Source organism: Opisthocomus hoazin, chromosome 1 (assembly GCF_030867145.1).
Source record: "Opisthocomus hoazin isolate bOpiHoa1 chromosome 1, bOpiHoa1.hap1, whole genome shotgun sequence".
NCBI lineage: Eukaryota > Metazoa > Chordata > Aves > Opisthocomiformes > Opisthocomidae > Opisthocomus > Opisthocomus hoazin.
Window position 1 is genome coordinate 23,321,817 of NC_134414.1, and position 24,781 is coordinate 23,346,597.

At 37.1% G+C, this 24,781-nt stretch overlaps 2 protein-coding genes across 5 annotated transcripts in view; both read left to right on the top strand.

The window, feature by feature from the left end:
• The window catches only part of IFT88 (intraflagellar transport 88), a 56,556-nt gene that overhangs the window by 7,061 nt on the left and 24,714 nt on the right, over positions 1-24,781 (top strand). For 3 of the 4 annotated variants that reach the window (XM_075419047.1, XM_075419037.1, XM_075419064.1), the window contains 15 exons: positions 161-224; positions 301-370; positions 1,382-1,472; positions 7,753-7,857; positions 9,099-9,201; positions 9,848-9,962; positions 10,063-10,294; positions 11,880-11,950; positions 12,446-12,532; positions 15,001-15,100; positions 19,012-19,098; positions 19,731-19,917; positions 20,510-20,618; positions 22,023-22,173; positions 23,333-23,448. In XM_075419047.1, the coding sequence (XP_075275162.1) occupies positions 161-224; positions 301-370; positions 1,382-1,472; positions 7,753-7,857; positions 9,099-9,201; positions 9,848-9,962; positions 10,063-10,294; positions 11,880-11,950; positions 12,446-12,532; positions 15,001-15,100; positions 19,012-19,098; positions 19,731-19,917; positions 20,510-20,618; positions 22,023-22,173; positions 23,333-23,448 (1,688 nt within the window). The remainder of the gene's footprint in view (positions 1-160; positions 225-300; positions 371-1,381; positions 1,473-7,752; positions 7,858-9,098; positions 9,202-9,847; positions 9,963-10,062; positions 10,295-11,879; positions 11,951-12,445; positions 12,533-15,000; positions 15,101-19,011; positions 19,099-19,730; positions 19,918-20,509; positions 20,619-22,022; positions 22,174-23,332; positions 23,449-24,781) is intronic. The other variant, XM_075419056.1, reaches the window with a different exon arrangement.
• On the top strand, positions 3,403-4,850 carry LOC104337311 (nuclear pore complex protein Nup54-like). Its single transcript, XM_075413750.1, is given in 1 exon segment — positions 3,403-4,850. A coding segment is annotated over 1 exon segment (1,218 nt). The 3' UTR covers positions 4,621-4,850.

A 24,781-nucleotide genomic window follows, 5' to 3' on the forward strand; every position in this document is an offset into this window, starting at 1 on the left:
AATTTGAGAAATAAGAACTTTTTAAAAATTACTCAGTTTACTGAGGTGGTAACAACTAATTTTTGTATTTAAAGGTTTTGTAATGTGTAACTGATGTCCATACTGTTCACAATCTAATTTTTAAGAAGATTATGTTAATATGTCTTCCTTTTTATTTAAGGATGGCGTTGCTCGACCAATGACAGCAGTGCATGCTGCAGGTTACACAAAGACAGCTATGAGAGGTATGGTTTGTAGAAATCACAAGCTGCCAGAGGGAGATGTTATTTTACAATTTTCAATACTCTGTTAATTTTGCAGGTTCTTCATTTGATCCTCTTGGCCAAGCAAGAGGTCCTGCTCCACCTCTGGAAATGAAAAATTCAGACGGGTTTGTTCTTTTTTGCATTAAATTATTTCAGAGCATTAACAGCAACAAAAACCCCAGCCAGGGGCAGAGTTTAAAAACATCCAGGCAGTTACGAAACCTTGAGGACCCAAACTCTAAACTTTGTGGAATAATAGCACAAACATTTATAGATGTGATTAGCTGACTCGCCAGAGCAGTTGCACTGGCTTACAATAATGTCTGATTTCAGTGATTTCTGGTTCTGACTGTAGCTCAGCAACCTGGATGTAGTTGTTGCCACACAGATGCTGTGACACTTGCATGGCATTGCAGAGGAGTATGGAAGAGTGTGTGACAGGCAAGGAGCACCATGGTTCATGCAGCTCTTCGGGAAGAACTTGGGGGAATTTTTCCTCCTCTTTTTCACTGTGCACTCTGACATTAGCACTTGAGGTAAAACTCAGGTGGTGAAAGTTTTGCAGGCTGGTGTGAATGTTGGGGAGTTCACTGAGAACAAGTCATTGAGCTTTTCAATACGAAAGTTGTATTCCTTAAATATAGCTATGTAGGAATAGGGAATCCTACTGAATTGTTTGGTTATTTAACTGAGGAAGAAATCTAGATGAATAATAACTGTTTATTAAAATCTGCATTTGCAAGTGATACTTTAAAGTTGCCTATGCAAATAAAGGTTCAATTAATTGCTCTTAATACAGTATTTGAAATGAAAGTTTTAGCAGCCCATGTGTTTGTTCTGTCATTACTTCTCCTGAACCAATTGGGTTTGTGAAATTTGCATGTCTGTCTGGTTCTCGTAAGAGGATTTCTGTTTTCTTAGGTCTCTGTTCTCAAATTAAAAGTGTGAGTGTGAAATCTTTGGAGGATCTTCTCTGGGCATAATTTCACAGTGTATTTTCTTTGATGGGAAAAAACAGTTTGTTGTGACACGATACATCCTTGTGTTGTTTTATTGAGAATATCCTGTGTAAAAGCTTAGTGTTCGCAGTTAAGATCCTAGTCTTAATCCTTTTATTGTTTTGGGTTTTTTTTTAGTTCAGAAGAGAAGATTAGGCAGTTGGAAAAAAAAGTGAATGAACTGGTTGAAGAAAGCTGCATTGCCAACAGCTGTGGAGACTTGAAATTGGTAATTTTTCGGAATTTCACTTCACTTTTGCTATTATGTGAAGAACAATTTGTATAGATAGATGTTTTAAGCTGACTTGGGTTCAAACACTTCAAATTATCAAAATAATCTCAGTTCTAATTTTGCTATGACTCTTCTAATCCAGTGATATGTTGTATTGCCAAAAAAAGGTAGAAGCTGTATTTCTTGTGTATATATTTAAGATTTCAATGTTACAAAAATTCCCTTCCCCATATCTCCAATGGCTTCTTCGTATGGGTCTGATCAGTTAGCCATACTGGCACAGAGTTGCCCACTCTAACCTGTGGATTCTGTGGGAGTGGGTGACCCTTCTTCAGTACCAGGCTTGTAATTGGCATCTTTGCAGAATTTCGTCCTCATATGCGTAAGGATCTTGTCTGAGTGACATTCCGTTTCCTTGATGTTGCTTGGGCTTTTTGGATAATGTAATTTTCATCCAGGACTGGTACTTGGCACTAGGGTCAATCTCACTTAAACCACCTCCGCAGAGGGGGGCAGTTTGGTGCTACAGCATATGGTAGACGCTTTGTTGTTTTTCTTGCGCCATAAGGGGTCAGCAAGATGAACTATTTCATCTTTCAGTCCTTCACACGAGGGGACCTTGCAAGCTAAGCAAACCCTGAAGTGCAAGCACCAGTATCCTTCGTAGGACAGTGGCCATAAAGCACCTTAGCGTTGGGTTCCAGTATGTCAAAATGACCTCTTAACTCTTCCTTCTTAGGACCAGGGTTATGCTTTATTCCATATGCTTTGGACTGGCCAGCTCCAGCATCTGAACTACTGGAGGCAGAGCAGGCTCTACTGTTAGAATTAATGAGGTACATTGGATTCTTAGGGTTGTAGACTTCCTTTGTGCCCATCCGTTGCCCTCTCAAGTTGATGCCATCTGATCCATAAGGGGGAAAAGTTAACTGAGGTGTAAGAGTTGATGTTTCTTGCTCAGTCATCTGAGCTGCAAAATCTTTTAGTCTAGGAATGTATTCTGAGGAGGTATTGTTAGAGTACAAGAACGGGTAAAGCATCTTACCTGATCTGCTTAATACTGTCCTATACAGATACTAGGCTAAATGGCCTTTGATTTGATCACAGAATCACAGAATAGTAGGGGTTGGAAGGGACCTCTGTGGGTCATCTAGTCCAACCTTCCTGCTGAAGCAGGGTCACCTACAGCAGGCTGCACAGGACCTTGTCCAGGCGGGTCTTGAATATCTCCAGAGAAGGAGACTCCACAACCTCCCTGGGCAGCCTGTTCCAGTGCTCCGTCACCCTCAGAGGGAAGAAGTTCTCCCTCATGTTCAGACGGAACTTCCTGTGCCTCAGTTTGTGCCCATTGCCCCTTGTCCTGTCACTGGGCACCACTGAAAAGAGCTTGGCCCCATCTTCCTGACACCCACCCTTCAGATATTTGTGAGCATTTATAAGGTCCCCTCGCAGCCTTCTCTTCTTCAGGCTGAACAAGCCCAGTTCCCTCAGCCTCTCCTCGTAGGAGAGATGTTCCAGTCCCCTCATCATCCTCGTAGCCCTCCGCTGGACTCTCTCCAGTAGCTCTTCATCTTTCTTGAGCTGGGGAGCCCGGAACTGGACACAGTACTCCAGATGAGGCCTCACCAGGGCAGTGTAGAGGGGAAGAAGAACCTCCCTCGTCCTGCTGGCCACACTCTTCTTGATGCACCCCAGGATCCCATTGGCCTTCTTGGCAGCCATGGCACACTGCTGACTCATGGTTAACCTGTCGTCCACCAGGACGCCCAGGTCCCTCTCCGCAGAGCTGCTCTCCAGCAGGTCCACCCCAAGCCTGTACTGGTGCATGAGGTTGTTCCTCCCCAGGTGCAGGACCCTGCATTTGGCTTTGTTGAACCTCATCAGGTTCCTCTCTGCCCAGCTTTCCAGCCTATCCAGGTCACACTGAATGGCAGCACAGCCTTCTGGTGTATCTACCACACCTCCCAGTTTGGTGTCATCAGCAAACTTGCTGAGGGTACATTCTAAGAATGGAGATGAGAGAGATGCTATTCTGGCAAAATGGAACCAGCTTCAGGCCTTCTGGGGAACAGGCAAAGGTTACTTCAATAATAACATCGCTCCGGTGGAGTTTACACAGGAAAACCCCTTTTGCAGGTTTAAGGCTGTGGGTTACAGTTTAATGCCCAACAACAAAGATGAAGATGGCCTCGTGGTCTTGGTCTTTAACAGAAAGGAAGTAGATATTCGAAGCCAGCAACAGCAGCTTGTAGAATCACTACACAAAATCCTGGGAGGAAACCAGACCCTTACTGTCAACGTAGAAGGTGTTAAAACGATGCCAGATGACCAGACAGAAGTGATCATTTACGTTGTTGAGCGTTCGCCCAACGGCACTTCGAGGAGAGTTCCCGCAACGACCCTCTATGCCCACTTTGAACAAGCCAACATAAAATCATCTCTGCAGCAGCTGGGGGTCAGCCTCTCCATGGCCAGAACAGAGCTTTCCCCAGCACAAGTCAAACAGCTCCTGCAGAACCCTCCTGCCGGTGTTTATCCTATTATATGGGAACAAGCCAAAGTTGATAATCCTGATCCTGACAAGCTTATTCCTGTGCCAATGGTGGGTTTCAAGGAACTGTTGAGAAGATTGAAGGTCCAAGATGAGATGACCAAACAGCATCAAACTCGATTAGACATAATATCAGAAGATATCAGTGAGCTGCAGAAAAACCAAACAACAACTATGGCAAAAATTGCACAGTACAAAAGGAAACTGATGGCACTTTCTCACAGAACCTTGCAGGTATTAATAAAGCAGGAGATCTAAAGGAAAAGTGGTTATGCTATTCAAGCAGACGAAGAGCAGCTTCGTGTGCAGTTAGATACAATTCAGTGTGAACTCAACGCACCCACACAGTTCAAGGGCAGACTGAATGAGCTCATGTCCCAAATCAGGATGCAAAACCACTTTGGAGCAGTGCGGGCTGAAGAACGGTATTACATAGATGCAGACCTCTTAAGGGAAATCAAGCAACATCTGAAGCAGCAGCAAGAAGGCCTGAGTCACCTAATTAGCATTATAAAGGATGACTTGGAGGACATCAGACTTACAGAACATGGGCTGAACGAGAGCATTCCCATCAGAGGAGGAGTCTTCAGTTGACCTGGTGGATGCTGCTGGGCTTACACAGAACATGTTACTTCAGTTCATGGTTCACCTTCCAAGGCTAAAACTGTTGAGGTAAAATAAAACGTGTCTTCTAGGAGCAATGGTATTCTGGCTGTTATCTTTAGAGTTAGCAAAGCCTCTTCTAAGCTTTTGAACTTGACCTTTGGAAGGTTTATATTTTATAAAGCTGTATATGCTTTAATAAAAGAAGGAAAACTTAATCTGTTCAGATTTGATCAAATTCTCATGTTTTGGAGACTAAGAGCTCCAAAATTAATCACAAAGATTGCAAATGGTCTGTAATGGTCTAAGCCTTGCTACAAGTTGGGAAAATGGCATTGTTTGTCCATTGTACACCACGTCTATATTTGTGAATCAATCAATGGGTTTGTAAGCTGTTAGCATGCTTGCTAGCACGGTTTTGGCCCAGGCTAACTAGCATTTTTCTAAACAGTTCCTAGATATGGTTGAAGGTGACTATGCATAAGGAACTGTTGCCAATGGGTAGTTTGAATGTATTCAGTCTGTTGTAGAGTGTAGTAGAGCAGTGTCGTGCCAGTTAGTAGTGGCTAAATAACAGGTTCTAGCCCATTTGATTTACATCTAGTATAGATGTAATTTGTGAGTTCAAGCTGTTTGGATAAGTTAGCATTTTTAATAAATGTTGTCTTTTTGTCTGACACAAAGCAATATTCATCTGTCTGCACTGATTCAGACAATTTCGCATAGCTCTAGGTCTTGTGAAACATGGTGGGTACGCAGCATTTAGTCTTATCTCAGCTGTCTTAATTTGTGGGTGGTCTTAGCTGCAGTTTGGATCTGTTAAGAAGCATGCAGTCCATCTTTTGATAGATCAGCTTTGTTAAGCTCTCTTTGTCTTTCCATTGACATCTACAATTCATTCAGCTCTTAGGAGCCACGCTGGACTCGGTGACAGTGAGGGCTTTCTTATCCTGAAGGGACTTTATATTGTCCGGTGCTCCCCACAGACAGTGAAGGTTAGCCCTTTTAAGCAAGGTGATATTGTGTGCCTATGTGAAGCTTCTTGTGAGACTACATGTGTTATTCTTACAATCTTACCTATATTTGATGGTTTTCTTAAATAGTAATCCCTTATTTGTATGTTTTAGGCCTCCTGTAGGTGAAATATTCCATGTCACAGTGGCAGGAGCTGCCCTTTGTATCTAGCATTTCTTTAAGAAGCATACTTGGTTCGAGGTTTTCTCCTCTCTTTAAAGACAGCAGTTTACCTTTGGAACTAGGACAGCAAGAGTGTACTTTTCTTGTCAATGATTTTGTGTCTTCTGTAGTGTGAATATTTTCAAATACAGAATAGGACATTTACCCTGTTAGACTGTGACTGGAAGATTTCAGTTGTCTTGAGGACTGTCTTTGCTGGATGGGTAACATCCCATGTCTTTTTGCCTGCTACAAAGAAGCATTGTATCAATTGGTTTTGAGAAAAAAGCTGTCCTGGCTCTCTGAATTAGTTATTGTTTCTCTGGATAAAAAGCCTGGTATATGCCTTTCTGCAGTTTGTACAGCAATTCCAGTGATCCAGATCAAACTAAGACAAGATTGAACATTGATCATCTGGATTGTGGTAGGTCAGCCTGGACAGTTCTGGTATAAGGATGATACTGTACTGTGCGAGTACTGCCTTTATGCTTGAAACTACGAGGACAACTGTCTGGAATCCTGCTCTGCCTCAGTCATACTCCTTTCCAATGATTTATGGATTATCTGTTGAGCTAATAGCCTGATAGCTCCTTTGGAAAGAGGAATTTCACTTAGCATATCTTTGCCCAGCAGCACACACTGTAGAGAGTTTACTTCCTTGGGGAGTTAGCAAAAAGGCTCCTAACAGTGGAACTGTGAGTACTAAAGTGGAACTTAAGTCTGATGTTTAGACTAGATGGGTTCACCCTTCAAGGTGACAAAGATCCTCTTATATTGCACTTTTGTTACAAATTTTTTTTTTCTGCTACTGATAGCTTCCTATCTGAAGTCTATCCATTTATTATGTCCATTTAGGATAAGCGTTCTTACAGACCCATCTGAATTTATTTCTGATATAATGTCTGAATTTCACCTTCAGTAGGAGATGAGTCAACCTGTTCTGTTAGTTTTTCTGCAGCCTCTTGCATGTATGGCCAAGAATGTTCTTGGCTTCTTGATGTCAAAGGGTTGTTTCTTATGTAGATTGAACCAGACCATTCTGAGTGTCCTCTAGGATGTTTGTGTTAGTTTCTGACAAGTCCAGCAGAATACCCATTTTCCTGCAGAAGTCATCAAAGTTGCCAACTCATTACCTATAAAACAGCCAAGTTGCATTTGCCTTCTACCATAAGGACTAAGAATCAAGCTCTATCTTTAGAAATGCTTCCTTCGCTGCTATCTGCCAAATATCTACCCTGAGTGCTACCTGTTACTTTTTTTTAACCATTACACCCTTGCAGAGGCATGCAGGACTGCTAATGGCACTTGTAGACCAGTAGCATTACTTGCATGAAGGGTCCTGACAGCAATCTGCAGAAGATTATCATTGGATAAATTAGTACTTTTGGAGTTACTCAAATTGTGAACACACATGTGAAATACCACTTGTGGACAGATAAAAAAGGGAAGCAATTTACCTGCGTCCATAATTAGTCAAAGTGTATGTACAGCACATGTTTATGTAACATGCACGTTCCTGCTTTTGCTTTCTTCCTTCCAGCACCTTCCTGCACTGGGGTTCTGCAGCTAAGGAAACATGCCAAAACATGCCAAGCCTAAATGCGCTCTTTTTTTTTTTTTTCTAGACATTTATATGCATTTTCTATGATTAATACAAGTAGAGTAAGCTTCTAGGGTCGTAAGTGATTGTGGCATGTATTATGTGTGTGACTATACTTCTCTAAAATTATACAGCTGAGCAGACTTAGACGTCTAACTGTGTGTCTGCTTATTGCTAATTAACACCTCTGTGGGGGTTGTATTGCTACTTTTCAGACATTGGGTACAGTCTGTGTATCTAAAGAAAGTGGACATCAGGATGTTCTTTTCATACTTATTTAAATGTACTTTTGCCATCTTGGGTTAGTAAGATTCAAGGCACTGCTGAACACTAGTATTTTATTTAAGGCTCTGGAAAAAGCAAAGGAGGCTGGAAGAAAGGAAAGAGTATTGGTGAGACAACGTGAACAAATTGCTACTTCAGAAAACATCAACTTAGACCTCACTTATTCAGTAAGTGCTTAGAAATCTTCAGTGAGTGAAAGGTGTCAGTAGCAAACCTCCTAAAAAGACATTTCGGTATTTGCGAAGTGTGTTTGTATTGTAATGCTCCTAGCAGTGTACTAGATCAGATATGGTCTACATTTGGGGGCAGGGGAAGTTTATGAACATAAAGTGAATGACTTCTTGAAGTTAAGAACTTAACATTGGATTGCAAAGATCCAGTTATAGCATTGACTCTATTCCCTTGCAATCTCAAGTACCAGAGAAACAACGCAGTTAACATTAAGTGAAGGATACCCATTAGCATCTATTCCAGCTACCTGCTCACAAACAACACATGCATATAAAAATATAAAAGGTGTAAACCCTGTGCTTCAGCAGGGGGGTTGGAGTAGATGATCCACAGAGGTCCCTTCCAACCCTTACCATTCTGTGATACTTTGAAAATGAGTAGTCTAGAAAAATGTAACATGGCAAGAGAAGAAAACAGAACAGATCAGACACTGCCTTTAGCTTGTACCATAAAGTGACAGAGAATATATTACATGAAATAGGATATATTACTATTCATAAATCCTGAATCTTAAAGCAGGTATCTAGATTTACATTCTGGTTTTCAAATTAATAGTAGACTTTATTTTAAAAAAGGATACAACATAAATAAAAATACTTAGGGGGAGTTTAAAGTTGCACTCGAGGTAGCACTGTAGAGAAAATTATTAACAATGAATACATTGATTTAGGCAGACCTAGTAATTTATTTTACGGTGAAGGTCAGAGTAAAGTTGAGTAGAAAATGTGGAGATATTTTCCCTGACACCAGCAGAACTTCTAGTTTGAAACAGTAGTTTGGAAAAATTCTTTCTTCATAAACTGAGTGACCACAGGGAGCAGGACTGTTTTCCGCATGTTGGCAGTCATAAATTACACACAGTTTCTAGAAATTGTCTTGTATGAAGGTTTTTTAAATACCATTGCATTATAACATTGTGTTCACTTAGGTCTAAGGCCTACTTAGCATGACTTTTAATGGTAGCTAAGTACAAAAATAAAAGAATTACCTAGAATAAGTAGATTTGAAACTTGCTTTCTCTATGCCAATGTACAAGAGCAAAGGAACATTAAACAGGGAAGTTGAAAACTGGTAAAAGAAATACTTGCAAGGTAAATAAGTTTGAAATTACCTATTATGAATTCAAGTTTGAGAGAACAATGTTATTTTTTGTACATATAATTCCATTTTTCTATAGGTTCTTTTCAATCTGGCCAGTCAGTATGCTGCTAATGAAATGTATGCTGAAGCTCTGAATACTTACCAAGTTATAGTGAAGAATAAGATGTTCAGCAGTGGAGGTAGGGTACATTCCAAAGTGGATTAGAATTGGTGATCAGGCATTCAAAATAAGGATTTCACCTGCATGGTGTTGACTCACAGAGATCTCGGCCCTCGTGTCCACCAGTCAGAGTGGATGACAGCTCGTAGTCTCTGACTCCTTAATACAGTTTGGCTCTCGAACTCATGAAGTCTCTTCTGGCTAAACTAAACATAAAGCCAAATATATCATTTTCTCATGCAGCACTTACTATGGTGTCTGCACTACTACTATTTTTTTCTCTTTTGACTTTCCCCTTCTGAAAGCTTCTTTTAGTATTTTGCACATCTTTGAGACTCCTGCAGTGCACTTTTCTGAGACACGTATTTGCAGCTGTCTTCCTGGAGAGCACTATAAATAATCTCTACCTCATCCCTCAATTCACAGTCAAAATCAGAATACATCTTACACTGATAGTTCTTTTCTATGTTTCATTATTACTTCATCTCCTTCCTAGTGAAAATTCACAGAAGGCTGTTCTGTGCAGTCCTTCTTTAAAGGGACACTGGTACCCTATAATGAAGACAAATGTATTAAGAAGTTGTTCTACTCTGTCACCTTGAAACAATTTAAAAACGCTGGAACTATGCTTTAAAAGGCTGTAACTCATTGACCTCTTTTGATAGGTAGACTGAAGGTGAATATGGGAAATATATATTTAAAACAACGTAACTATTCCAAAGCTATCAAATTCTACCGTATGGCTCTAGACCAGATTCCTAGCGCCCACAAAGAGATGAGGTGAGTTTCTTTTAGTCGGCATGGTTATGAAATACAGGTTTTGGATACAGTAAGATTAGATAGTTAAAAATGTAACCTAATCCTGATTTTTTTTCTTTAGGATTAAAATAATGCAAAATATCGGAGTTGCATTTATTAAAACTGGCCAATATGCTGATGCCATTTCTTCATTTGAACATATAATGAGCATGTCCCCAAACCCGATGGCAGGCTTCAACTTGATCCTATGTTACTTTGCTCTTGGAAATGGTGAACAAATGAAAAAAGCCTTCCAAAAGCTGATTGCAGTTCCCTTGGAAGTGGATTGTGATGACAAATACATTTCACCAAATGTAAGTTTGAAAAAAATAAGCTGTGTCTGTTTGGAGAAAGTAGACTGTGTCTTCATATGGTAAATCAGGAGAAAGGGGGAGAGACACTGAGTGCCTGGACTATACTGAATATGTAAATCGATGTCTATTTATGTATCTAAAAGAACTTTCTTTTTACCAGCATGAACTTTGTGTGGCAGTGCTTCTAGCAAGTGTGAAACTATGTTGAGAACATTCAAATCGTTTTTTCCTCAAAAGATATGGTGTACATAAAATCCACATTGCACGATTGTCTTCATAATTATTTTGTTGAAATGCATCTGGGCTGACTTACATAGCTCACTGTGGTGCCTCTTTAGATAAATTTTAATAAAGTAATAGCTAAAAGAAAGGGAGCAAAGCAACGATTGAGTTAAGTTGTCTTAAATGAGTGCTAATAAAACTTGTAATACTGTAGTGTTATTTTACAGAAGAAAATTTTAGTAAAGTTTACATATGCTTATTTTAGTTTATTAGACTTTGTTGGAAACGGGAGTTCCTTTGTACCATGAACCAAGCAGCTTATCATGTTAAAAACAGGAAAAAGTAATGAATAGCTTTAGGGTCCCTTAGAAAGGTCCTCTATAGAAAGATCAAGGGTAAGCCCTTTATATTCACTTAGCAATCTTTTTTCAGTGATACAAAGCTTCTGTTTTCAGTACTAAAGATCAAAGATATAACTAGTCTTCAAACTATTTGCAGCTTAAGAGTAGCTGTTGCTTCCTGTTGTCCTAGCATAAGCAAATAAAACCTAATATATGAAGCATATATATTTATATTAATATGTATATAATTTCTTATATATATTTTTATATATTTGATATATATAATTGTTCATATTAGAACTTATGTAACAGTAAGTGTCATTAAACACTTGAATTAACTGAAGACTATGTAAGATCAGTCATTGGAAGAAAAGCTTTAGATTGCAGAAGTTCTTTTTAAGGACAGACAAGCTATAGTTTTAACAGGCATTCCAAGTTCTGTATTTTGTTATGAAGAGGTCAAAGAAAAGATCACAAAGTTTCCTTCTGGTCTTTATTTTGTATATATCTATGATCTGTCCCCAGTAAATGAGGCAGGGGTGTCTACCCATCATACCTGCATTAGTTCTTTTAGAACTAACAATGATGTGTGCTACAGTAACTCACATGATCATCTTGTGGTTTCCAATGAGAAGGTAGTACAAGTCCTCATATGCTGAATTCCACTGCAGTTCAGCAAATGCTTAAGCATTCTCTTATTTTTAAGCACGTGAATATTCTTAATGTGATTTGCAGCCATCCCAGTCTGATACACATGACATTAACTACACCTATTAACAACCCTGATGTGAACTATGACCACATATGTGAGCAGAGAAACAGGATTAAAGTAGTTGTAATACCAAATTTCAGATTTTGTGGTTAGAAAACTATTTTAAACTGAAGCTAGCTTTTTGAAATGTGAAAATTAAAGAACTGGCATTATAGACTACATAATTTGCATCAATTTATGTTTACAGTCATATGGCCTATAAAATAATATGTATACTGGCATAATTTGCAGTTGTTTTGTCCCCTTTCAGGATGATCCACATACAAATCTATTGATTGAAGCCATTAAAAATGACAGCTTAAGACAAATAGAACGTGAGAGGTAATGGAGTCTATTGTTTCTTGACTGTGGTGCCATGAGTTTTAGCTCCTGAAAGTATTATCAGTCTTCTCAGATGTCCACAGCTCTTGTTACGAAAGTGTCCTCATAATTCTTAAGAAAGAACATGTTTGGAAGAACCGGTTGGATCACTCGGTTTAATGTACTGCATTGAAGTAGAATAGTGTACTGCACTGAAGTAGAATATCTACTGCAAATGCTGTAGGTTACACTGCTTAAAACTTGCAGCGTTGTGTTGGTTGTTTTTGGTTTGTTTTTTTTTTTTTTTTAAATCGTTAGTGTGCAGTGAAAGGAAAACAGAAAAAACTGAGAGCTTTATCAAGATACAGGGCAGCAGCAGTAACGGGGTCTGGTTAGATTGACTTCTAAGATTGTCCTGAGTGCAGGAGGAAGCAAGAACCAAGAGTTGGTTCTTTTTTGTGTACGTGTTTTTGAAATGATGACATGTTTGTGTGTTGGTTTTTTATTTTTACTTAGGAAATCCATGGCAGAGGAATACATTATGACAGCTGCTAAGCTCATAGCACCAGTAATTGAGACATCTTTTGCAGTAGGCTATGACTGGTAAGAGTCAAGTGGGGCTTCTTTTTGTCTACACTGTATGCCAATCTCTCATGCTGATTATGAAACCAGATTCACAAACATAAACAGCCTGGGAAACATAGTTTGTTGCACATCTCAAACATAGCATCCAGGCTATATTCAGTTTGGCTCCATAGTGCTCTGAAGAGCAAAACAAAGCATTAGTGTCTGTTCTGTGCTAAAAATTAATTTCATTACATCACTGAAACTCATCTGTTAATTATACGTTTTGAAGTGTTCTGTATTAGCACAAAAAGAGCTTCTCAAAAATAACTGAATTTAAAAATCAATTTGAAAATTCAAGAACTTTTAGAAGTATTGGTAGACAAATGCTACACAGAAGACAATGATTGCTGCTCTGTACAGTAAGTTTGAAGAAGGTATAATGAAGATGTGGGGTGCCTAAGAAATTTTCATTACTTTATAGAGTCATTATATAAAACACTGGCATCTAAATGTTATTAGGTAAGTTTATTTGCGTTTCATTTATAACCATTAAGTTCATAACTGTAAACTTAATCTACGGTTTTTTAAACATTTATACAAATATATACAGTGGTAGGCTGCTGGTACAGTTTTGTATCCAATTTATTTTTCAATTTACAGCTTAGTTTTTGCTTTCCATGTTTTTTACTACAGCATTTGAAACAAAATAGACACACTTCTTATAAGGACAGTATAAAAAGGATTAGAATAACTTTTCAAGATGTATTTTTAACAATTTTTAGTTTTCTATTATAAGGATTTGCTTTGTTTTGAGTATTTTTAATAAAGTTATTGAAAAATAACATGCGCAAATGAATGTTTGCATAAAGAGAACTCTCCTTTACTTGTTTTTTTGGCCAGTTAGGATTATTGTCAAATTTTGCAGGTCCTGTAGTTATAATTTACTAGTAAAGCTGTTTATATTAACGAGAAATAATCTCTCACACAGACATCTTTAGCCTGCTAGAGTCCACAAGGCGGTGTTTGATGGTTTAATAATCATTATAATCTTATAATTTCCCTACTTTTGCCATTCTGACTTATCAGAACTTTAACAGTGTGTCTTCTGAAAATTAGCTTGCTGCTTTATAACTTGCTAGCATAAATCAGATTTGTTTGCTCAGTATCTTGCTTTTGTTCAAGAAAACTGGAAAAAGTTGTCAGATACTCAGTTTCCTTAGTGCTATCCACAAAATGCTTGTCATGAAGCAAAACACACTTTCCTATCTGTTCTGGCTAATTAAACGACTTCTGGTGAGATGTACGGGATTGTTTTGTGTGTATCAGGACAGGTTTACTCTCTCTTCTTCTAGGCTGAGGTATTCAAGCCCAGTGAAGAAGTTTAACCAGCAGTCTGAGCTTGGTTTTCCAAATACTGCACTTTGTTATGAGTCCTCTGAGTATTAAATGTGTTTGTAATAAGATTGATTTTATTTACAAAAATAAAGCAGGGACAAATAATCTTCGGATTTCATAACTTGTTACTTAAAATGTGACATATCTTGGGGCTATTCTGTCATATTCCATAAGGAACGGTTGGATAGTTAGATCTCATTGCATTTTGTAGTTAAAAGATGTTAACATTAATAGCTGAAAGCTGGTTTTTGACCTTTCTTTTATTACAGATGTCTTTGCGGATATTGCTGTTTTTTCAGTATAATTTTTCCTCCAACATCAAAAGGCATTTGTATACTTTGTGTAGAGACTGTCCATATGCCTACCCAATTATAGCAGCAGGCAATTTGTTAAATTAAACTTTTGTTGACAAATTAGCCAACTATTAGAAGAAAATAAAAAGACTTTCCACCACATAAATTAAAAAAGTGGAAGGGATTAAAGAGGCATTCCACAAAGTTGTTCATTTAGTGTGCTTTATTCCAAAGGGCTTGCTTGAAATGATTAGGCAATTTTAAAGTATACCACATCACACCCTTGAAGATGGTGTCTGTGAATGAACTTCTGAACTGTGCGTTCTGTTCTGCCCTCCTTTTACGGAAGACCCTAAGCCAAAAGTGACTGGGGAATGATCAGAAAGAGGTTTATTATTATGTAGTTTAGAACACAATCTACAGTCTCTGGCTTTATTCACTAACCTGTTTTATGGGTTTGGTAGTATATACAACAGGAGATCAGGTACGAAAAATCAGATGTAGAATGTATAAAAAAAATTGTTTGAAAAATTAGATTAGTCAATATCTAATGTCAAGTATCACTCAGTGATGGAAAATAACATGATATTTAGGCAGCTGACTAAAAAAAGAGAGCAGAAATATTATTATTAAGGTAGGTTAGAAGAATAAAATGTTTTTACAAATATATTTAATCAAAGGGCTCTCTGTCTCTGTAAAGAAAGAATAACCTAGACCAACTCATTTTGGAAAGCGAATTTGCTGTAAAAGCATATAACTTAGTGGCCTTTGCACAGATGTATCTTGTTTATCTTTATGGCTTGCTTTCTGTTGCAGGTGTGTTGAAGTAGTAAAAGCTTCCCACTATGTAGAGCTAGCCAATGACCTGGAAATAAATAAAGCCACTACTTACTTGAGGCAGCAGGATTTTAACCAGGTATAGTAACTTTTCACATTACTACTTTTTAGTACTGTATCAGCAAAGATATCTTTCCTAGCCACAGCATATTTTTCAGCAAGGGAAAGAATGGTTTATACAAACATAATTACATTGATGCTGCTCAGCAAAATAACTTTTTAAAAACACTAACAAGACATGAGTTTTATCTAAACGAAGTTTCTGCCACAAGAGTTATAGTGAATGCAGTTCATGTCAAAATTAAGACAACTAGATGTAGTTATCTTCACTGGGTGTCCAAACTATCATTACAGTTAATGAAACTGTAGTCAGTACAGTCAATAGAGCCTAGAAAGCATGTTGCTAACCAACATGGAGGTGTTTTCCTTAGTATGAGCTGAATCTTTCTCTCAGTTAGGTTGACGATAGTACCAAAATATATGCAGATGCTCTTCATATATACATTATTGTTTATGTTATGGTATTCTCACTGTTCCCTATATACTACAATGTTCCCTAAAATAATATAATTGAACCTTGAACTTTAGTCAGTTTTTACCGCATGCTTAACTTCAGCCAACTTTTCCTTCTCATATTTAACCTCTTCTGGTTTCCTGAGCAGCTCTTGCTCCTTCTGTCTGTCCTGTCCTCTTCTGCTTTCCTGTAGATACAGCAAGAGAGTTATCCTTTATTATACTGCATGTCTGACTGATAGCTTTTCTGAGATCAGGAAGCAATTTGAGAGTTTGGAAAGTCTGGGACAAATCAAGTAGCTTTATTGATGATAGCTTTTGAAGGGTGAGAGTGTTACAGGTAGGTAAACAGTCATGTGATCTCAAGAATTTATTGTTTTGATGGTTATTTTTTGCGATTTGCAGTTAGTATCCAGTACAGGTTGGGGGAAAAAAAAAATAAATCTGTTTTCAGAGGTAAAATGAGATACAGAGATTGTTGGTGATGTTGCTGTGGAGTACTCCCGAGGGAGAAGGAAGAATGTTGGAAGTTAGGAGTAAGTGGAGAAGATGCTCTTTTTATTTTGATTATGTGATGGAAGACCTTTAACTTGCACTGGAACTACTTAATAGTAGAGTGGCACTGCAGAATGGTGATTGCAGAGTCTTTTTTTTGTTCTAATAAAACTGCAGCTGCCACTTACATTCATTCTGTCTATTGTTCATATACTTACTAACTCACCACCTGCTCAACACACCTTTGGCTGAAGAACAAGAATGGAAACTTTTTGAAATACTCAATTTCAAGGCTGAAAGTTTTATTGTGTTTCAAAAAAAGGAAATAGATTTCTGCTGTAACTATAATGGGCTTAACTATGCGCTCATCATAATGAATGTGTTATTTTAAAACAGTTCTGAAAAAAAGAATTCAGGGAGGAAATTACCATAACATGTCTAGATTGTATTTTATTAGTAAGGGGTTTTGTGTATTAGATATTTTGAATGCTTTCTTAATTTCAAAGAAAAACTTTGAATTTAAACAAAATTCTGCAGGTTAGCCAATGCAGCACCTTAACATCTCTGGCAGACCCTGCCTGGGTCAGGCAAGCTGCTTTGAAGTTTAACTTCTGTAAGCAAATAATGTAGGTACATTGGAAACATGTCACAAAGAATAATTTGGACAATCTGTGTTTCGATTGTTAAATCTGAGTAATCATTATTGTTGGGATTAAAAAGTTAGATGCTATTTAGAAATATATAAATTTAGCTGATGATACAGTGAGAGCATTTCTGCTTTTCAAGGACAAAAGGAGTATTGCCATGGATTGTCATAGGGCTGCTAATTGCTGAAATGGTTGAAGAGACCTGCAACATAATTTACCATTAAGTGAACAGAGTTCAGAGTCGTAGGAACTTTTCATTATACATGAAAAAGAGAGTACTTCCACTCGAATCGTTATCGTCAATGGTGCCGTTTAGCAGTAAAAGCAAAGATAAACAAATCAGCTACAATGGGAAATGGCTTTTCAGAAAGTGACTTTGAACTATATAGCTCTAAGTTCACTAAAAATTAATTACATTTTAAGAAATGCGCATCTTTTACTCGAAGCAATCTTTGCTTCATAGTAGAGTACCTCAGATATGGTAGAGTTACGTCTCTAAATATTTGGGACCATTCCGTTTTTGGAGAAAGTCACAAATATATATATAAAAGTTTAAAATTATCATAGTTGAAGTCTTGCATTTCAGAGACCACAGAATCTGGAGCCTAACTTTTGAAATGCTTTGCTTGATTGAGATTGGTGTATTTCTTTTAGAGAATTTTCTATTATTAGGAGAATATTGTGATCTATAGTAGTTCATAGTTCTTGGGTGGAATGTGATTGACTAAATCAATGAACTACATCTAGCTGTACATTGTCATTTTACACCTCATTAGAACAGTCATGGTTTTTGTGTAAAGTAACTGTAAAAACAGTATGTAAGACAGTCAATTAAAAATTGTTTCCTTTATGTTTGTCTTGGCATTCCCCATACAGTATCATGCATTCACTTTGATATGTAAACAGCAGCTTATAGGCTCTGTGTAGAGGAAGAAGGAAACATTTGAATTGCTAATGTTGATGGCTAAACTGAGGTTGCCACATCTGTGTTGCAATAGATGTCAGAACTGGGCTCACTGTGGTATTCTAACAGTTTGTGTAGTTATTATAAATATTTGGTGTAAAGAAGCCAGATTTCTTAATAATTTAGTCTGCAGTTACAATTGTTATCACATAGTCAGTGGAAAAAGAAAAAGCTGCCTTTTATTTCAAAGTTTCTTTGATAGTTTATTAGCTATAAATTTGTTTACATTTTGTCCATAAACTTCTTTATTTTGAAGTCTATGCATTTTAGTTTTTATGTGAAAGATTAAACAAAAAAAATCTTCTGGCCTCAGTCTTCATGTCTGAGTACTTTCTAAATATCGACAGGTGTCATTTTCTTATTACACAAAACAACTGCAATTTGGAATTCAATCCTACACTGTCTTGTGTATTTTGTTTATACAGTGTGTACTTTTTTAGCTTTTCAATAAGAGTTTTAATGTCAATCCTTCTGTGTTCACTTCAAGAACTGGAAAAATAGGTATGAGAATTTTAATTAGTTGACTGGATTAAAAGCAATAATAATATAAATTCAACAATATAATAATATGTAATAATATAAATATACATATAAAATAATATAAATATACATATAATATAAATATAATAATAATATAAACTTGTGGTTTGTATGTATAGAATTGTCAGATATATGTGTACTTCCAGGTAGCCATATCTAATCTAGAATTTGAAGAAGTAATAAAAAGCAAATATTATTGAAATTTTGTGACCAACATTAATATTATTTGTAATATAGATGTACTTATGTGTGTACATGCTTACAAGTGTGTGTTACAAGCTCTAGTAATTATCACAGGATCACAGAATGTTCAGGGTTTGAAGGGACCTCTGTGGATCATCTAGTCCAACCCTCCTGCCAAAGCAGGGTCACCTACAGCAGGCTGCACAGGACCTTGTCCAGGCGGGTCTTGAATATCTCCAGAGAAGGAGACTCCACAACCTCCCTGGGCAGCCTGTTCCAGTGCTCCGTCACCCTCAGAGGGAAGAAGTTCTTCCTCATGTTCAGACGGAACTTCCTATGCTTCAGTTTGTGCCCATTGCCCCTTGTCCTGTCACTGGGCACCACTGAAAAGAGTCTGGCCCCATCCTCCTGACACCCACCCTTCAGATATTTGTAAGCATTTATAAGATCCCCTATCAGCCTTCTCTTCTTCAGGCTAAACAATCCCAGCTCTCTCGGCCTTTCGTTGTAGGAGGAATTATCAAGTATGCAAGTATGTAAGTTGGTAATTTTAGCTGTTTGTTACTGGGAAGTTTATCAGTGCTTTCTGAAAGAATTTTGGTGTAAGTTTGCTTCAGTGGGAAGTAAGTTGTTTCAAATTACTTCTAGGCACTGGAGACTTTAAAAATGTTCGAAAAAAAGGATAGCAGAGTAAAGAGTGCAGCTGCAACAAACCTTTCATTCCTTTATTATTTGGTAAGTGTTTGCTTCCACAAAATCAATTAAGAACTGCAGTTTATGTAGCAACTTCTGTATATTTGTAGCACTTTTTGTATCTGAATAATCTCTGTAAACAGCAAGAAACTGCATGTTAGAGGAGTTATTCTGGAACACCCTTTCTTGGTGTGTCCTTTGTATCCAGTTGGTGGGAGGAAGAGTGAGGTTGAGCCCCAGGCCCCAGAAGCAGGCCCGCAGGGTGATTGGTGCAGAAGCTCAGCAGCTGAATTTTAAACTCAGGTCACAGAGACCCTGGCTGAACTTCAGTAACATGTGCAGTATGTAGCTTAGGCGGGTGCGTTTGTGTATGAAGTCTGTAGGGCCTGGGGATATATTTTTGTTTTTTAAAGAAGTACGGCTTTGTTGGAACAAAGAAAATTTCCAGACTGGATGGGACAGAGTGGCAAAACATGTCACATGTGTGAAGATCTCTGAAATGTGAGAGATGATCTGCCTTATGCAAATACATAAGGAATATTTTAGGACTAAAGAATGTATTATTTTTTTCATCCTCAATCTTTTGCAATTCCACTACATTAACTGTGAGAAGCCACAGCTGCAAGAAAATGGACTGACAGATGACTCGTACAATGTTTGTTTTGTTCATGTAGGAGAATGAATTGGCACAAGCAACTAACTATGCAGATTTAGCTGTAAATTCTGATAGGTACAATCCAGCAGCTCTAACTAACAAAGGAAATACTGTTTTTGCAAATGGAGACTATGAAAAAGCAGCTGAGTTTTATAAGGAAGCTCTCAGGAATGATTCCTCGTGCACTGAAGCACTTTATAATCTTGGTAAGCCAAAGATGCTATTGTGATTTAGCTTTTGTCTAAAGTTAACATTTGTGTTTCTGAGAATCTGTCTTTCAACATTTTCTTGTATAGAAATATATAATAATTATTATTACTTTATTCAATGATTTATGTTATAGCAAGGTGTTAATTAGTACTTCCTATCCGTTCTGCAAAAAAAAAAAATCACTGTTAACATCATCAACTAGTAATTGCAGATGATAAAGTAACTTTGAAGATAAAAATTTCTACTGTCTGCTAAAAATATACCAGTTTTAGCATTATTAAACTATGAGAGTAATTCCCCTCTAAACCCCCTCCCTTTCCCTCATTCATCTCGTTCAAAAAGTGAGATTACATATGTTCTTGGTCTTTGATTAGGTTCACGTTCCTTGTGTTTATCAGTTTGGTAAGTCATGCTAGCTGGTAAGAATTGTAAGCATGGTTCTCAAGAATAGAGTCTGTCAACGTCAAGGCAGTTATACTGCCTTTTAGTACCATGTTCCTATTGAATTTTTCTTAGTTATTCTGTCAGTTAATATACTGAGGTCATCTTTTTCCCATTGCATTAATACTGTAACCTTTTATATTTTAGGTTTAACATACAAGAAGTTAAATAGAATAGATGAAGCTTTGGATTGTTTTCTGAAACTCCATGCAATCCTTCGAAATAGTGCCCAAGTCCTTCACCAGATAGCAAACATGTATCTTTTTCTGGATTATGATAAGGGATGGTGGTTTTAGTAAACTCATTTAATCTGAAATACATGTTTCTGTCATGACATGATGACTTAGAAATTTACTGTGGTGTCCATTATGAGTAGGATGATCATGCGTAGAGTCATTCTTTGATGTTTGTAAAAATGAGAACTGGACTTGCAACCTTCTTGGACATTTCCAGTGAAGAAGGTGAAGAAATACATTAACATTATTTACATTGCAGGGAGTACATTTACACTTGATATTAATGTGTCCTGGAATATTTAAAATGCTGGTGATTTTATTATGAAAATAATGTGGCAGATGTAAGCACCATTGAGTAAAACTTTTAAGAAAAAAACAATATAGTTAGTGAAAGTGAGGTTGTATTCTGAAAGCTGTTTTCAGATTAGTTAACGTGTGGTGCAAAAGCTCAACAGATTGAAAAGCTGAGGAGGGGAGGGGTTGGCTTTGCACATCACTGGTGATATTCCACGCTATGAATTTCTTAATAATGCTTCTGCTGATGTGCAAATTGTAATAAAATCCTCCCCAAGGCAGAACAGATTTCAGCTGCTGTACTATGCTTTTAAGACTAGTGAAGGTAATAAAAATATATTTTAGTCAGTGAAATAAGTAACCTCCAAAAGGACAAAAGGGCTGCGATCTCTATTCCTTGCATAACCCCTTTACAACAGCATAAATAGCCCTACAACTCCCAGTTCCCATCTGGGGGAGAATTTCTCTGCTCCACTACTACATAAAACTGCTTTCCAGCAACACTCACAAGCTTCTTCCATGAAAGGTAGGGTGCAGCAGAAACTGAAAAAACCTGTTGGGCAGTAGCTCCAGCTCGCATTGCTGCTGAAGTCTCAGGGTGTCAGAGGAGGGGAGAGGACACTGCAGGCCTGATGCCAGCTAAGGCTGCCTCTGTTCTCTGGACCAGAATTGTACCCTGTCTGTGGTGTGCTTCTTAGACATACTGCAGAAAATATCTTGAGGATACCAGTTTTACCTAATCACTTCAGGAAAAAAATGATGTATTACGAACTTGTAAAGGCCACAAATAAATTGCCTGGTTATCACACTTCATTCTTATAAATGAGGAAGTCAAAGTAAAATCAGTGACACAGAGAGAGGAGAACCAAGCTCAAAGTTCTGTGGAGCCCAGAGTGTTTTCAAGGTGAAAGAGCAGCCAAAGCATCTGAATATTTCTCTCTTCAGTGTAACAAAAATGCTTCCTGATATGAATGAAATTAGGAAAACAATGTGTAAAAAATCCCAATATATCACCACACTACAGTGACTGGCATATCTGTCCGGCATATCCATTACATTATGAAAAGGAGTATGAATTCTGAGTAAATCAAAATATTATCAGCATCAGTCCTTGACTGAAGAAAACTCAGATATGAAATCGTGGAAGATCCCACTCAAGCGATTGAGTGGCTCCTGCAGTTGATCAGTGTAGTACCAACTGATCCACACGTACTTTCAAAGCTGGGGAAATTATATGATACTGAAGGTGATAAATCCCAAGCTTTTCATTATTACTATGAGGTACTTGGTCTTTATTGCTTTTCCAATGCACATTGTCATAAAGAAAATTTTGCAGTAGGTTCCTGTATCAAATTAACAGTTGATTCATTTACACTTTTTTAAAAAGTCATCCCACTCCCTCCCCCCAAAAAAAGAGATTTTGGGGGAGACAGACTTGACAAAATCTATTTCTGATAGTCAGATCCTAAGGAAACACATGGCCTGTGTTTCCATGTGGTGTTTGACCTTAGACTTTCATTTTTCATATGGTCATTGTTTACATGAACCCCTAGCAATTTTAGTTTAAAATATAGTCTTAGACAAAATAAAAAATGAATATAATGTAATTTTCAAGGTATGTAGCATGACTGGGTGATTGGAAGCTATGTCTGTATAATGGATATGGAAATATACATATAATGTGTTTGTGTTTAAGCATTTATGTATATTCTAATGCTACAGCTACACGTCATGTATACACAGTTGCCTAAAGATAGCCATCCTCTCTCATTTCAAACCAGCTATAGTACTGTCTGTGGTTTGTAGAGATTCTTCTGTTTTAGAAACAAGAATAAGACAGGAAATTGCTTTGCTGCTATCTGAGAGGTTTTTTATCTGTGTAAAGCGAGGATGACCAAAGTCTGTGTTGCAGTCTGAACTATGATCTGAATTACTAGTGGAGTTGTGCTTGATGATAGTTTTGCTGCCTATTTCAGTGGGAATTTCTAAAAAGCTGAAAATGTTATTCTCATACATATGTATTTCATAGAAAAGAATGCTTTTAGGTGAGTTTTCCAGCGGACTGATTTGAATATGGAATTGTAACTTATTAGTTAGTATTGTTTAACATTTTGGGTAACTTATTCGTATGTAGACATGATCTAAGTAAACATTTTTGCTGTTGCAAACTATTTAAAATACTATTTTGAATAAGGCTACATGGAAAATGTGACAGACTCATCTCAGGTAACTTCTAAAAAGTGTTCTGTGATTAGAAAACTTGGTGTGGTGTTTTTTTTTTCCCTTCAGGATTACTTAGTAAAGCACACTGCTTCTATTCATATATAACATGTTTTTGGCGTCTGGAGAATTAAACACTTGAGTAAGATATTCCGGAAGTAACATAAAGATGTTGTTTATCACTAAAATTGTGTTTCTTTCACCTTTCCTGTTTTGTCAGTCGTACCGGTATTTCCCTTCAAACATTGAGGTCATTGAATGGCTTGGAGCCTATTACATTGACACTCAGTTTTGTGAAAAAGCCATTGAGTACTTTGAAAGAGCAGCACTTATCCTGTAAGTAGTTATTATTTTATGCCCACTCAAATATTTTTTTGATTCGACATCCATAAGTATACCTAGAGATAAATTAGTTGGGTAATTTTAATACTATAAGCAAATACCGGAGTTAAGAGTATTTGGGATATTATTGAATTTTCTGAACTTTCTGTTTGTTTACAGTATGTTTTTGCTCTTGCTGTGCAATTTCAGTGTTATCCTCCATTGGGCCCAAGATAGTATTAGGTGTTAGATTCTCTTTTTTTCTCTATCCTCTGCCATTAAACACAGTTATGAAGTGGGGAACAGCTCTCGTAAGCCACCAAGACCTCCTTCTCTATGGTTTTATGCAAAATGTTTCTTTTGTATTATTTTATCATGTGGTGTGGATTTAGGGGTTTAGATAAATGTGTCTTGTAACAGTTCTTGCCGCATTTCCACTTTTCACACAACTTCTACTCCCATAAAAAAGGTATTACGAATAAGGTATAGAAGTAAGCAAAAATGTGCAGTTCAGAATTACCAATGGTTAGTGAAATATGTAATATAATAAATATATATAAGTACTGGTCACCTTAAAAAATTGTAGTTTTGTCAGGCTATGAGATCGCTTATGCTGGTGTTCATGGCCTTCTTAGTAATTTTGGAAAGAAACAGCTGAAACTAAGAAGAATTATTTCGTAATCTTGTTTTGGCAAAAATCTGACTATTTTATGCTTCATGTTGCACTCAGTCCATGCATGAAACATGAAGTATGTGGATTGTAAAGTACTTATGAATAATTGGCATATGAAAGTCTTCATTATTGTTTGTAATTGTAAGCTATCTATAGTACAGAGAAATTATTTCTCCGTGGGATGAGATTGTTAATAGTAGGTAACAGAACATAGAATCAGAGAATGCTTTGGGTTGGAAGGGACCTTTAGAGGTCATCTAGCCCAACCCCCAGCATAGATGTTTTGGTGTTTATTTGATATTAAAAATAGAGTCTAGATAAGCCAATTGATAAATATGAATGTTGGGTTATAAATTGTTACTAATTGTAAATAAAGTTACATTTTAAAATTATAACTTTATTTTAACCATGACTAACATTTTTTAGTTTAACATGGTTTAATGTATTCAGTGTTTTAATCACAATAATTATGTTTTAAATTGCATTCTGAGATAACATGTTAGACAACGAATTGAGAAAGTTTTTCATTATTTTACATTTTAGTAGCGTGTACAAATCTATCGATAAAAGGAGTTGTGCAGCTAATGCTGGCTTCTGACAATTTATTCTCTCTAGAATTTTCGTACTGAACTGCGTAATAAACTTTATTATGGTATCTGCTTGGCTGCCTTTATT